At 35.7% G+C, this 16,295-nt stretch overlaps 1 protein-coding gene across 8 annotated transcripts in view; it reads left to right on the top strand.

Annotated features, from left to right (window-relative positions):
• Nucleotides 1–16,295, top strand: part of CNTN5 (contactin 5) — a 597,686-nt gene that overhangs the window by 574,992 nt on the left and 6,399 nt on the right. For all 8 annotated transcript variants that reach the window (XM_048937197.1, XM_048937242.1, XM_048937259.1 and 5 more), the window contains 3 exons: nucleotides 5,817–5,926; nucleotides 15,177–15,363; nucleotides 15,832–15,944. In XM_048937197.1, coding sequence (XP_048793154.1) covers nucleotides 5,817–5,926; nucleotides 15,177–15,363; nucleotides 15,832–15,944 — 410 coding nt within the window. The remainder of the gene's footprint in view (nucleotides 1–5,816; nucleotides 5,927–15,176; nucleotides 15,364–15,831; nucleotides 15,945–16,295) is intronic.

The raw sequence follows: 16,295 nt of genomic DNA, 5'->3' as shown, positions 1-16,295 counted from the left end.
GTGTTATTTACAAGAAAATTTAGCAGCACTGAGTACTTTGGATACTAAATATCACTAATTACCTTTTTCTGTCTGTGATAATTAGTAGATTATTTACTGACTCTACTGAGAAGAAATAATGTTATTATAGTCTTGTTTTGGTAAATAATTAAGACCCTGTAGAAAAGTTAATCTTAACAAATAACAATAGATCTAGTCATTAAATAGCAGGAAGCTGGTCAATAAGTTGCAGCCGTAAAAATGAGAGAGGAAATGAAAATGTTTTGGAATGTCTCTAAGTCAAATCTAAAATCTGTAAAATCTATCTGAAATTAATTCAGCAAGAAAACGTACATTTACATGGCAATACACTACGTCAGAGGATTTAGAGGTGTGCCCATTAAAGGATATTCAGATTAAGTAAAACATGTATGTTATCCTTGGACTGTAGTGGTGAACTTAGTGGTGTTACTCTGATGGACTTGATGAACTTATTTTCCCTGTAGTGTAATAGAAGTAATGAAAGGGATAAGAACAGTTTTGCCAAAAAGTGAAGTGAGATTATTTTTTCAAATTTAATTAACCAGAAAAAAAGAAATAAATAATACATTAATATTAAAGAAATCAAGGAATCGAGGATTGTACCATTCACTTTGCATAAAAAAAGATTATATAAGGAGAATGGCTAATACGAATGTGAAAATATACCCATTTTCACATCTGTAATGAAAAACTTCAGTACTGTCAATTTCTTAGAAACTCAGCCTTTTTGTAATTTAAGCAATTCAGACTTTAACATCAACATGTACCAATAATGAAATTAAGTAATGAAAGTTTTTTCTATTCATGACTACCATTGATAATCAGACCTTTTAATATGCTCAAAGCCATGGGGAAAGATATTTTCCCTCCCAAAGTAATGAAAAGTTGCAAAAAATAAATTATTATCAAGAAAATTATTTCTATATATGCACATTAAAAAGTAATGTTTCCACCACATTTGCAAAAGCATAACCACAATATATTGTAAGCTTCACATCAAATAAAGACAGAAGAGTAATTTTAAAAGTGGATATAAAAGGAAAATGGTATACATTACAGAATAAAAAAGAAAGATCATGTGAAACACAAATGAGGCATTAATTTGAATTTAAAAAAAAAAAGTGGATTTCAGATTATATGGATTACAGAAGAAACATTAACGTGATGTGAAATAGTTCTTGAGTTCATAGAATCATAGAATGGCTTGGGTTGAAAGGGACCTCAAGGATCATCAAGCTTCAACCCCCTGCCACAGGAAAGGCCACCAACCTCTATATCTAATACTAGACCAGGCTGCCTATCCAACCTGACATTGAACACCTCCGGGGACGGGGCATCCACATCCTTTCAGGGTATCCTACTCAAGCACTTCACCACTCCCTTGGTAAAGAAAAAAAAAAGGAAAAAAGGTTGGAAAAGGCATAAGACGATACAAAAGCAATAAATACATTAAGAAACTGATTAGGAGAATGATGTAAAACATCATTCCTTTCCTTCAGTACAAAAGTACTGAAAGGAAAATATAGAGCTGGAAGGCTACTGGCAGACTTTCTTTAAGTTTAATCTCAGATCTTATTATTTAGTATTTCAAATGCTAGCAGAAGAGCATGATTATGATACCGCTGTTATTACAACTTTGTGATACTCTTTTAATGCAGGGAAAGATATGAATAATAGGAAAAATGTGAATTGCAGAACATAGGTAAGAGGAACGCAAACAACATGAAAATGTATGTAATGAGAAAAGAAACAAGCTTTTCCATTACAAAATGGAAATCGAATAATTGAAACCTGTTTGTTTGTTTTTTTTAATCTAGAAGAAAGATTCGCAATTACACTTTTTTAAATATAGCCCTATATTCAAGAAGTAAAGTCCTGTAGATGATTTCATAATGAAAGCTGAGCTCCTTGGAGTTTAGGTGAACCTGAAAATTATTAAGTTGTAACATTAGCTGTACACTACAGTAGATCATTTTCTGCTTCTGTGAGCTGATCAATTGGAATTTGGCTTGAGCTGTCTTCATTGGAATGTTGGAGATGAAATTCTAATCCTGATATGTAAGAGTTTATTAAAAATTCCTTTGATGCTACTGGTATACAAGCAATGCTCTAGACTCATTCATTCCTTATGGTATTCCATGGAGAAAGGAGAGCCATGGAAATATGGATACTGTGAACAATGTTCATGTGAGAGTGGCATTACAGAAATAGTCTTCAGAAGCTCTGCCACATAAGTATGGGTTCTTCAGCACTGGTAAACATAGGAGGGCCAGGCCAGATCTCAGCACTGCAGGCCTGATCACTGCTTCACTGATAGTTCATTCCCTTCCCTTCTGGTTTGTCTCTCCTTTAACGTCCCATGGAAAGACTGTTCAGAGAAAATGTGGATATAGAAAAAAATTTAGAAGTTCAAGAGATCAGACCAGTCATCTGATTTTTGTTGTTTTGGTTATCAGCTTTTTAACCTCACATCTCTGGTTTTGTGTTTTCTCTTCTGTCAACACCCTTTTCCCTTGTAGCACAAGATGCTGGATGCAGTGTTAACCTGCAGGCTGGCACACCATCATAGATCTGGTGGAATAGCCCATCTAGGGACATGCATCCATCAGTCTGTGGGGTGGAACTGAGCATAACATCTCTTGGCTTTTCTCAGGAATGAAAGCTGGAGGTGCTCTGATTTGGAAGATCCTGTTGCAAATAATTCCACTTTCTTTACCTACAGGATAACACAAGAGGGACTCCTCCTTTTTTCCTCCTTTCATTTTCCTTTTTCATAAATCTTGTGTGTGTGTTTTATTTTTTTTCCACAGAGAGGAATGATCTGTCAAGGCTCTTTGCTGAAGTCCTGAAATCTTAACTATATGCAATTACTTGGAATGATATTTATAACTTAAAATGACAGTTCAGATCCTGAATTTAGGGAAGTGTATAAAGTTTTCTTCTGGAGTCAAAATGAGAAGCAAATGCATATCATGTGACTGAATAAAGGGTCCTGACTGAGGTTTCATTCCACAGAAGAATTAAAGAAAAATACAAGAATTCCTTGAATTCTGTTTTGGTTCTGCTTTTTTATTTGTTTTTGTTAGATCACATGGAAATCTTCAAGGATGAACATTTCAGAAAAAAATGGATTGGTTTCTTTTGAGAAGTAGAGACCCAGTAACCAACTATTCATTTTCCTGTCTGCCAGTACTGAAATTCAAGATTCCCTCTCTGAATGTCAGATCAATACGATTTCTGTAATTCCTTGCTTTGCTTTATTATGGTCAACCCAAAGTGCAGCAGATTAAATATGTTTCCTTACAGAGTGATTATAGCACATAGAAGGACTATGTTTTTTAGACATTGCACACAGCCTTTTGAGAAATTTCCACGTTTCATCTTTAATTTGATCGAGGTGTATTATAGGAATCGTTAAAGATATTTGCCTTTTTTTTTCTGTCAACATGATCTCAGGAAGATACCAATAGATTTAGTATAATGACAAGATATTTAGAACAGAATAAAATCATAGCATCAGTGACCATAATGGGAAAACCAATGAACCTATCAAACTTATCATTAGTTTTAGACACACAGAATAAAGCATGACATTGGACTGAACCACATAATGTATATTATATCACCAGAAATTATATGATCCTCATCCTATCTGAATCCATATTAAATGTTATTTCATCTCCATAAACTTTCAAACAGTCATAACATACCTTATTCCTAAATATATAATTTCTGTTTTTTTTGCTGAACACTTAGGTTCTTAATGTATAATATCAGTGAAACTACAGTGAATAATTTCTGGATATGTAAGAAACACATTTTCTTCACATAAAAAAACCAAACCTATTTCTACTTCATTTGTTCAAAACAATTTTTAAAAATATCAGGAAATATTCAGCCTTCCTACTCTGAGCAATACATAACAACCCTTAGTGAATGCTATGAAGAGGAAATGGTTTCTGCATTTATAGAAAGTGTAAAGGCTGCCAACCAACATTTTGTGTACATCACAAATTACGTATCCCACTGCAATCTTTTTCTGACAACAAGGTAATTGCTTCAATAATACAAAAACTAGAAAATAGCTTTTGCTGCACAAATCTTAGTAGTGCATAAAACAGAAAGCAGGATGTAACTATGGAACAGAAAATCGTATTATGAGGAATACATTTCTTTATAGCACATTTCTTTCAGTATTAAATTCAGAAGATCATTTTATTTATTCTTAGATATTTTTAGTGCTTTTTCCCCCTTTTTTTTTTACCTGAAAAGTTTCATACATATATAATATTTATTAGTAAGTCTCATTCTAGATGAATGCTGTTTTGAATCGCATCAGAAATGCTTCTTTTCTTTAGAAGTAAATAAAAAAGAAGATCAAAAAGAAATGCAAACGTTAAAAATCTGACATCAAAAGGGATGAAAAATATGTACAATTCATATCAAAGAAAATGTATAGGGCAGCAGTGCCAGAACAATTCTTGCAACGTGATCAGAGAAAGGAGAGTAGCTAAACATTTTACTGAGGCAGTTTGATCAATGAGAAAAATATATAATTTTAACTCAGGCTGTTCCATAAGGAATTTCCTCTCCTGTAGCCTTGTTAGATGATCCTCCAAAACACATTATTTACAAAGTTCTTTGATGTGCCTCCCCATAACATAAAAGCCAGGACCTCTGCCTGCCCTTCAAGATCAGATCAACACATTAGAAATGTAATGAGGAACATTAGGCCAAAGAAGAAATTGCAGACTCTTCTAGTACAGAGGAATACAAACCTTTTTGCTGAGCAAGTGAACTTCACTAGAAAATTGGAGAGAAGCTAGTACAGAGTTCAAGCCTTATCTCCATACCTTGTCTTGGGCAACTTTTCAATAACATTTAGGTAGTAAAGAAGAAAATCCAAAAGACTTCTTTAGCTCAAGTCTGGGATTAATACATGAATATTTTGGGACACTCCCCCAGTGCACTAAATGAGGATACAAATTTTTGCTATGGTTCAAAGCATATTCAGCAAAGCTGTCTATGTATTTACCCAGATAATTATCCAGCCACCAAAGGAAGCTGGACCTCCATGAAGTACTTACTTATTTCAAAGTGCAAAGTAAAACTTTACTATGGCAACCAAATTGGGCAGCCCTAAGCCATTGGTGTGAACCTTTTCCATACCCCTGCTGCATTAAAGGATGTTCACCCCAGAGAGAGGGCAGGGATGACCACCCTAGACTTACAGGTCCTCTGGTCCAGACCATCAAAAAGCCAGGACTACACAGCGTCCTACAGGTAGCACAGACTTAAGGCCAATGGTAACAACACAGATAACGAGAGGAACAATTCTAGGACCTCAAAGAGTAAATACTTGATAGGAATGACTGAGCACCATAGTTAGGTATCATTCAATCTGAGCTGGAAAAAAGACACTCAAAAGCTAGGAAGAGAATGAATGCTCCATTTATGTCTGAAGCAAAGCTGATGAAGTAGGATGAAAAGTGGGGGGAGGAAGGAGGTCATTTACAAACATAAAAGATTTTCAAAAAAATCATAAGGGATCCTGTCACAGTTTACTGCACCCATCATCAACGATAAGATATTGATGTAGCATGACACAAATAAAGAAGTACAGCAATAATAATCTCTTTATCTTGTTCAGTTTTTCATGTTCCTCATAAGTGTCATACCTTCTTGTGAGTATTAAGGTAGAATAAAGGAAGCAAATGACAGTTTCAGATGGAGTGTTTTTGATAAATACAAGTTGTTACAGTGGAGGTTTATTGTTTCAATTTTTCTTAATACAGAACCCACTGCTGCTCCTATCGATGTCAAAGCTACGAGTTTGTCTGTATCAGAGATTCTTGTTGCGTGGAAACATATTAAAGAAAGTCTAGGAAGACCACAGGGATTTGAGGTACGAACACAGAATATCATAATGAGTAGTCTTGTTGCTTTTGATAGCATTGCATTCTGTTAACATGTGGAGTAGTTAAACTTCAACAGAAAATATACTCATTTTAGCATACACATAACTAGCTGCAGAACAATGGTCACAGCTGTAGTACTGGCACATCTTTTATTTATGTGTGCTTGAAAACTGTTCAACACCAGTTCCCACAACATCTCTTTGACACTTCAAAAAGAGCTGAAAGAACCACAAGTGACCCAGCATGCCTCTTTCACAGGCTGGGGAAGATTAGCTATTGACTGTTTCCAGCTCCAAGTGACCAGTTCAAACTTGTTATTATTTACTGAGAGCAACCAATATACAGAAAATCAGTCTCTGCCATCCCTGTGCTCTCATCCAGCAGTGGCCGGGGGACATCTGCTGGGCAGATCACAGAAGGTTGGATGGCAGGAGGGGAAGCAGCAGCAGCACTGTCAACAAACAAAGGGGGGGCTTGGAAACAGCCCTCTGTGACCTGGGAGTTGAAACCAGCATTGGCATTGGACCATCTTGGTCCTCTGGATCCTGTTGTATCTTTGGATCCAGTTTACATTCCAATTTTCCAGGAACAGATTGAAACTAGGACTAAAACCTGTCTTTTGGGGCCACTGTGATCCATCCTAAACTTGTGGTTCAGCTATGCTGCTGCTCGAGAAATAACCCAGCTTGACTCAATTTACTGATTTGGCAGTGCAGGTTATCTCACCTGCACTTTAGTCATTTTAAGAGTGCTGATGCTTTCCTTCTTGTCTGCACTAGCAAAGAAAAGACAGTAAATAAGTAGATTTGAGGCAGATGCTAATGTAATGGATACTCAAAGACTGACAAGTTGAATCTGAATATAAGTTACAGTACAGCAATTAATATTATTAATATCACTGAATAATATGTTTACTCTCACAGAGCATGCAGCTTGAATATTTTATAGTACAAGTTGCCAGAATTTAATATAGCTTCTTAAACTCATCTGCTGTGTAATGTTTATTTTTATTTTAAATCTTGAAAAAATATATATTTTTTCCTCCAGCAAGTCCTGAAAATTTATTTTCAAGGAAAACTCTGAGCTAAAACTTTTCATATCCTTCATGTTCTTGTTATTAACCTTTGGCAAATGCATGATAGCTCTAATATTGACTAAGAAATGTGGGTTTGTGTTCATCTCTGCCTTATGTTCAAATTAAAATGATGTTCCAAGTTCAAAGATTCTGTAAAAAAATAATTCAGAACTCTTATTTGTCCTTGCAGCCTGCATATATGGCATTTGAAATTGTGAAGAAAGATAGCCTCTGAAAGCATTACACTTTAAAGTAGCCCTCACTTTACAATATATATCTTAATTTCCTTTGTCCAAATCAGATATGAATTAAGTAAACAAACTAAAAGATTTCTGAATGAGGCATGGGCATCTGGTTTCAGAAATAAGTACTTATTTCTTGCATCTTCTTCAATGACTCTTTGAGTCCTTGTCATGTGAGCCATGATCCAAAAGCTTACATCATGTCAGCACTACTATATTGAGTCCTCAGAAAATTTATCTGCAGAAGTGTTATAGTTCTATCATAAGTACACAACTCCAGCAACAATATCATACTTTAATACTGAATATCATACTTTAATACTGAATATCATACTTTAATACTGAAAAGAGAAACTCTTGCTGTTGTTCCATGTTCTGTTGGCCAGTGAAGAACTGGGGCAGATCTGCTCTCCAGCCCTTAAGAGGATCCTGTCATGATACAAAGAGACTTTATAGAATCACAGAATGGCTTAGGTTGAAAGGGATCTTATCATCAAGCTCCATCCCACTGCCATGGGCAGGGTTACCAATCAATAGATCAGATCAGACTTAGCCCATTCTTAGGAGGTCCCAGTTTTACTCTGAGTTGTGATGACACCATTTGATCCTGCCACACTTCCCCTGAGGAAACAATGTCACTCATTCTCCTCAGTCCTTCTCAGGTAACCACAAAAGGACTCCTGACAGAGAAGTATGCTGATTCACAGTCTCCTCTACAGTTCAGTCTCTCCAGTTTAGTTGTAACAGTCTCTGAGCTGTGTTTGAGCCTTGTAATCCAATAGCAGACTAACACACTAACACAGTATGTACCCTCAGCAGCTTATCTGGTCAAGAGCTGGGATCAGGCAACCATCACCAATGGTCTTTGAGAGTAAAAACGTACTCCACCAGAGCCACTAGACACCCAGCCTTGGGCTGGACAGCCGTGTCTAGTACAGCCCATTTACTGCACAGTTTAAATGCAGTTACTTTACTCTTTTTCCTGCATGATTTGCTGTAGATTCCTGGTACTTAGATATTTCTTTACAATTTATTCAGGCTGTGACCACAAGAAGAACCCCCAGGTCTATTACTTACCTGAGTTTCTTCCCTACATACACTTCCATGCTGAACTCTGCAAACTCTGTCATTTCTCTCTCACTGTGCTTTAGCCCTGTTACTCTTTTATGTTAAAAGTATTTTTACTATTTGTGTATAGCTTGCTTCTTGCAGTAAAAATGATACCTGACCATTTACCTTTAGGACTGCTATGTATAAGGAGAACAAAATTGTATCCAATAGAGATTATTTTCACCTTACAAATATTGTCTCTGTCCACACTGAAGTGTTGCACTTGTTACTAACCTCTGTCTTCAATTTCCAGGCCAGGCTTTTATCCTTTGAAATAACTTACTCACTGCACCTTGTCTTTCTCTCTTTAGAAAGTTGACTTTTTTTTTACTCCCTCTCAGGGATCTTGGCGTCTTTAAATTACACCTACTATTTTTACCTTATCCTCATTCCATCGATCACATTGATTCTCAAAATGTTCTGTGAGGTTTGTCTTAAACCATTTTAAAATAAAAACAGACGTTTTCTTTTTCAGATGAAAATATTTTTCTAGAAATTTATTCTTTCATAACTTGAATGTGTTTTGCTTTCATTACTTACTTGCTACAAATCAGTTTCCTTAGCTCTACTGATGAGTCCTAATAATAGATGACTCTGACGGACAGAACAGTGGACTCTTCATATCAGAGGTGATCTTCCTGTCCTGGAATGTATTTAGACCCCCGGAGTGCAGCATGTTCCAATGCCAACAATAGCACTTAATTGCTCTACTGCCCTCATTGACTTCTTAAGAATGAATATGAAGGTTGTTTTTGATATTGCAGTCATTAACATTGAACTATATTAACACTTTTTCTCCTCACTGCTAGTGCTATACACTAGCATTACACTAGGATTCTAGTGTGAAGACTATAGAGTAAATATTTCAAGCAAAGTATCTATAGTTCACACAACACAAAAATGAAAAGTAAAAAATATATCCCTGCTTCTTTCTGTCTTTCTCCATGAAGGAATTAGAACTTTCTTTTGAGGCTGTTGCTTATATTTGAGGATAGGGTTAATTTTTTCCCCCTCTTTTTAGACAGAATTTCTTTGCTCACTTTCTGACAAAGAACTATTTCAGGGAATAGTATTTGACCTTTTCATTCCCATTCCCAGAAAGAGTGATTTTCATAGCTGCCTTTGCTCAATAAACAGAAGAGCAGATAGTACTGCCCTGAATGATTCAGCAGGACAGAACACAATCTGAGGATGATATTGCTGGAGTTTTCAGTTCTGTTTTTGGGAAAGATTTCATCAGAAAGGATCAGTGTAGTGAGTCAGTGCATTCCAGTATCAATTTAGGAAATCTAAGTCCAATTTTGCTTAAATACTGACAGTATTTCTTCAAACCATTCCTTTGGTGCAACCTGTATAGCAAAAAATCTCCTTCCCATACCTTTCTTCACTTTTGGTGAACACAAATTTAAGCTAAAAACTGGTTTTCAAGGTTTTATCGCATGTAGGACAGTGCTAATACAGCCTGTAGATCTAGTAATCCTCAAATAGCAAATAAAAAATATGCAAAAGTCCAGTGACTGATAAAGAGATGAATGATTTCTTTTTTGTTAATAATTATCTCCTAATATGGAATTATAATGGACAATGAGTACAATGTTGTCTCTAAAGCATGTGTCACCCCTCCCCGTGCAAATTAATCTGACCAGCCAGTCTGTTCTCATGTCTCAATTGGTATTCTGTCCATGGCCACCACAGCAGAGACAACCACCTACACACTCTTTAGATTTCCTAGCCTTTTAGCAGTAGTATTATAGAAGGGGGAGGTGTTATATTCTAGTGGTTGAATGCTTGATCTCTAATCAACAAAAGTGACAGAGGATTTACTACATATAGACAAGTCTGGAGTGACCCAGTTTCACTCCAGCCCTGTTTGCACTTTGTACTAAGGAGTAATGAAAGGCACAGTAACTTGTCCAATTGCACATTGTCATCCCTGAAAGGCAGTGTTAACTGTTATGTCACATGAGTTTTATGCAAGGTTTGCAGTACTCATTTGCATCTTCCAAAGCACATATTATTCCTGACTTCAGTACAGATTTGTCAGCTGTCTGCTCAACCTTACTAAATATGTGCCAGCCACACTCTGATGAAGTAGAAGTAGCTTGAAAACTTTGTCAGAATGGTAGAAAAATATAGTGTGTGGTTAATACTGTTTAGAATCCATAACCCAAAGGTTATAAAATCTATTTCAGCCTTAAGCAATATTTTCCTTGTCACTCACTGGTAGGGAAGGGAAAGAGAAAGAATTACTGTCAGGAAGAACATATTTTTTATTTTATTTATTATTTTCCAGCTAATATTAAGTACAGATCTCAAATCTCATGTCTTTGCCATTTGAATTCCCCTAAAGGCTAGGAGTTTGACTAAGCAAATCAAAAGATTATCTCGCAACCAAAATGGATAAAAAACAGAAAATCTTGAATCTCTTTTCAAAGAGGAACATCTAAAAGTTTTTGCTGTTCCTTAGATGTTCTTTGTCTGTTTATACAATAAGAATTACATCTACATGGTTTTGGAATTACTTTTTTAATTTACTCAGGTGTTACTTAAAGTAGATTAGAAAGGGTATATCAGTGTTTTTACCGAAGACTAGTAAAGCAAGACAGAAAAAGAAGAATTAGAGTTTCATCAGACTGGTATTCATCAGAATACCAATTTACCAGATTTTGCTTTTGGAATGAATGAATTTTCCCAAACATGTAATAAGCAACTGGATAGCTTTAAATATGTCAACTTAGCCTATAAAATTACAAAAATCCCTCTATAATCCTGACAGCTACAAGCATTTCTCACAGGATTCCAACAGCTTTTCAAGTCCCTAGGGTATGGATCACATTTTAGATCTTTCATGAGGGTCTCAAGAGATCCATGCTATTTTCAGTGTCATGTGTGTCTCATGAATTCACTTTTGTGTCATGAATTTTTTGCTGCAAGACTGCTATTTTCTATTAACCAAAATCAGAAACCTAAAAATTTATTGATTTTTCATAGGAAAATATGACTAGATATTTGATGATACTTCTCAATGTTGAGCTACAATATGAGACTTCATCTCAGGTGTATGCAGGACTATGTTGAAGATAGGAGTACCTGAAAAAAGAGGAGGATGCAAGATATTCCAGGGAAGACCCAAAGCCTAGGCTTACTGAACAGTGTTTTCTTTCTCCTTTTTAGTCAGCAATCATTATGATGAAAGTCATGTAACTGAGGTTGATTGGCATTTTTGCAGGAACATTTCATCTTGTTCTGAAAACACTCAAACCAGTATTTTGAGGTGATGCAAAAAGCAGCAGTAAATGTACTTTCTCTGTTCTAAGTGCTCGGTTCTACCGCTGCTTTTGCTCTGGTGCTAATATTTGGGGAACTGCACACTGTGCAAGCTCAAGGAGCCAAAAGATTTTCTGCGAATGATAATAAGATCAAGTTGTGTGAAATCTGAATCATGGCTTCTCTTTTTCGGGGCTAGCAGCAGTTCTTTCAGCTCACTTTTCTTTCCTTCTTCCAAGCACCTTCTGTACTCTGAGATCCCTCCAAGTTCATTTTCAGTTACATCAGAACTGTTGGTGTTGGTAAATCAGAGAGACCGGGAAATTTTCTGTGTTTTATCCAGCCTTCAAGAAACCTCTCTATTCATCCTAGCTACTTCAGGCTCATATTTGAATTGCCTTATTTGGAACTTTGGCCAACAGAAAGAATATCCAGACTGTAACTCTTACTGTACTGAATTTAGAGAAGAGGACCTGCAATTAGTTATTAGGAAGTGCTGTCATGAACATATAAATATATGTCATGAACATATAAAACAAACATATAAAATGGTTGGGGAGAAAAGTATTATTTAAGATATCTTTAAACCTAAAACTTTGAGAAAGTTGTCTGTGAGTATTAGCGGTTCAAAAATGTTAAGGTAGCAATGTCTATGATGTGATGTCTTACTTTCAAGGATTATTTAATAAACTGTCAGGACAAAGCAGAAGACTATATGTTCCTGTAACTTCTCAGTTTTTTAATCATTATTGCCCTCTCTCCATCAAAAAGATGTGGTTTCCTGGAAACTTGATAAGAAAACTTTCTCTAGATGGCAAACAAAAGAAAGAACAGAAAAATTTTAAAACCTTGCAAGCAAGAATGTATTAAACAAAGTAAATGTTTTTTTTTTCTTTTTTTTTTTTTAAAAATATGCATTAAACTTTTGTGGTTTGGAACAGGTATTTTGGAATAGGTAATCTGGAACCTCTGAAACAGATTTCCTAGAGAGATTGTGTGACTTATTGTAGGGTAACTGCTTTAGAAGGGGAGTGGATTCAATGATCTCTTGAAGTCTCTTCCAGCCCCTGCAATTCTGTGATTCTGTAATTTATGCTGTATGATATATTAATATTCAAAGTTATCATTAATGAAAACTGGTAAATCCCTTTTGACCAATTAAGGCTGCAGAAAATAACTAGTTTTTGTTAATGTACATATAACTGTACATAAACAAATCCTCTGTTTTAAGAAACCTGTCCAACAATTTTTAAGATCTGCAGTATTTCCACGCCAGTACAAATCAGTGTTAGCTTTCCCATCTGTTAAAAATCATTTGAGTTTTTTAATCACTTTTTCCTTGAGCTCATTTAGCTCAACACATAGTTGTACTCATATAGAGAAAGACAGAAGCCTATTTTGAGATCAAAGTCCAAACTCACCTGGTAAAACTTTAAGGAGAATTTCAAAAGCAGGAACCAAACATTTAAAGGCTTTGAAGTACAGGAGATATTGAAATAGAAACAATGCCACTCGCGTTTCACGTTTTTGCTGGTTAATAAAGCATATATGTTAATTCCCCAAAATACAACCCTATGTCAAGGAGCAACACCTTTGTCACGTGGTGTAGCAGTAGTAAAGGAATATGCCATTATTTTTGCAGACTTAACATATAAAATAAAATTAACTTCAGAGCTTTATAAGCCATGATGGACACAAGCAATATCTGGAAAATCATGTTTTCACAACAAAACAAAGCTTCAGTGCAAAACCTGGGCTCTGTCTACTGTCATGTATACTGGGACATGGTGTGCTCTGAATTAGCTACCACAGTGACACCTACAGAGCTACTTCAATTTTTTTTCCTGGCTTTCTTAGAATAAGAATTTCACTGCTTCTGATGCATTTCCACCCCTGCCACTGTCCATTCACTGTCCACTGGTGTGATCTTGGGCAAACCACTTTTCCTTCTGATCATTCTTTGTTAGATCTCTGGCAGAGTTGACTAATTGGTTAATAGGGTCTTCAGGACAACGACTCTCTCATTATCCATTCATACGCTGATAATACTATATGACTCTCAATATTATAGTGCTGTGCCTGTAAAGATGCATTAGAAGTAAAATGAACTCATCTAACTGCCCAGCAGATAATAACTAAATCTTCAGTTCTAAAATGTAAATGAGTGGTTGTTAATTCTTCTTTCCTTCTAAGGAAGGTGTGAATAGATGTTACTCAAGCTTTCAGGAAGTGAAATACCTGTGTATTTCAGAATCATACTTATTTCAACAACTGTTGAACATAGATAGATTTGCTATCTAATGTGTAATCAAAGTAAGAATTAATGCAATATGTACACAAATTTTACAATTAAGGAAGTTGATAACTGTGTTAGATCAAACTGATACACACTCCATCAAAGGGAACACAGCCACTTTATTCCAGTGAAGATATGACCACAAAAGACCTCAGGTCTTTCTGGGTCAATATACGCCAATATATATATATATCTAATGGCTGCCTTGGTGTAAAAGATCAGTATTGTACTCATTGGTCTTATTTTTCCATGAATCCCGTGTGCTTTTTCATTCAGTATTTTCTGGGATATATTCTCAAAAGTGTTGTATTTCCCATGACCTTTTTCTCCGAGGAAAATGTATCCAGATATAATATGAATAACTTATTATGAAATAACAGATTTCACAGAAAAGGTCAAAACGTGGAATAAGTGCAAGTAGTTCTCATCATGAAAAATGGTAGACTGAATATAGCTATTTGAATGGTACATTAGTGACATCTTCTGTTAGGGAAAAGAGTGTCCTGTGAGAACTAGGTGGAGGTCACCTAGATACATTAGCGAGAGACATTATTGTTTCAGTTTTTCTTCCAGTTAAACCCTGCAAATATCTGTCTCTGAGGAAAGAAACTAGACAAATTCATAGCTCAGTATTAGGCCTTCTCTGAAATTATAATAAATTCAACACAAACACCAGCAATATGGACCACAAGCCACCAAATTTAGACTTGCTATGCCTGAAAAGAAAGGGCAGGCTAATCAACAATCAAAATTACATTTACAGGAAACATCTATATTCAAGAACTAAAACTGTATCCACTTCCTTCTTTTCATTCAGATAAGATTTTCCAGTTCGGTGCAAGATTTCCTCAGGTATTAAATACCTGGCAGCTCTGAACTCTACAGAGCCAGGAAGTGAATATTGCTCATGTCATTTTTGAACTGATATGGCCCGAGCGTCCCAGGCTGAAGATAGATACTTCTTGTAATTTAAAAATGATTGAGCTCCTCTTGAATTCCCTGAAATACTTTTGACTTCCTGCCAGTGCTCATCTTCTAATCTTTGATCTTGCTAGCCACATCTTTCTGTCAGTGCACTGCAGTTCAACACATTTTAAGTAGTTCCATGATGTTCTGATTCTCACTTCAGACAAAAAGACGATCAGACAACAGACAGGACTGGAAAAGAAAAGTACCACAGGAAAATATGTAAATCTTGAGCATTCCAAATGTGTGTATTAATCTTTCCTTTGATCATTTGTTCGCAGATTGGTTACTGGAAAGACATGGAACAGGAAGAAGCAGCAGAAAAGGTGAAAACTGCAGGAAATGAGTCATCTCTCCTTCTGACAGGATTAGAAGGAAATACATTATATCACCTAACTGTGCGGGCATACAATGCTGCAGGGTATGGACCACCTAGCGCCGCTGTGCGTGTAGCAACCAAGAAGTCCCGTAAGTGATCTCAGTAACTTTGCCCAAAGAAAGAAGCAGTCAGAAAGCAAACTCTGCCCTCTTCATATATAATAAAATACATATATATTATATAATAATCAGGAATCACTTATAGCTCTGTGTCTTTACTTCTATACAGAGATGTGAATTCATATGTCTTTACATTCATAACAAAGATAATCTTCCTAATATACAGTGTATTTTTGACAGAGATAAAACAGTTCCAAGTTGTAAGTTCTGAAGAATCTATGGGTTAGGTTGAGACAATCCACCACAATCTATTAAATGATAATTCTGGAAAAAAATATAATGGAGTATGGAGGAAAAAAATAATAGCAAAACTCCAGCTAGAAGCCTGTTAGCACTTATAGTTGTAAATATAGTAAAAGACTGACATAATTTTGATTTGATTTTAAAGCAACTTTCTAAAAATATATTTATATATATGTTTTTATTTCTTCTTCTCAGCTCCCAGCCAAGCACCAAGTAATGTTATGTGGATACAGGATGGTTCTCATGTGTCCCTTGGATGGGAACCAGTCAGACCTCTAGCTAATGAATCTGAGGTAATGGGATACAAGGTCAGTGCCTCCCCTCCTTCACAAACTTTCCTCTCTTCTAAACAATAACTCCTATTCCCTATATTCTTTTTTTCTCTTGGCAGTTTTCTGTATACTATACAGATTATCTGAAATCAGTTTTCACTATAAAAAGAATAAATGAAATTGAAAAGTGCTAAATGTCCCAATATTTTCTGTGTTACGACTTTCAAACTGAGATTATAAACTAAGTAAGCTCTGAGTGTATCAATTCATCATATCTGGCTGAGAAAGTAAGCTGGCTGAGTAAGTAAGAAATCTACCAGTAAGATTACTTTCCTATGAACACTTCAATTTAACTGTGTGTTTAACAACAGTAGGAGCTAATGAGGT

Source organism: Lagopus muta, chromosome 1 (assembly GCF_023343835.1).
Source record: "Lagopus muta isolate bLagMut1 chromosome 1, bLagMut1 primary, whole genome shotgun sequence".
NCBI lineage: Eukaryota > Metazoa > Chordata > Aves > Galliformes > Phasianidae > Lagopus > Lagopus muta.
The sequence above is the reverse complement of the archived record's forward strand: the minus strand, read 5'-3'. Positions and strand labels throughout refer to the sequence as shown.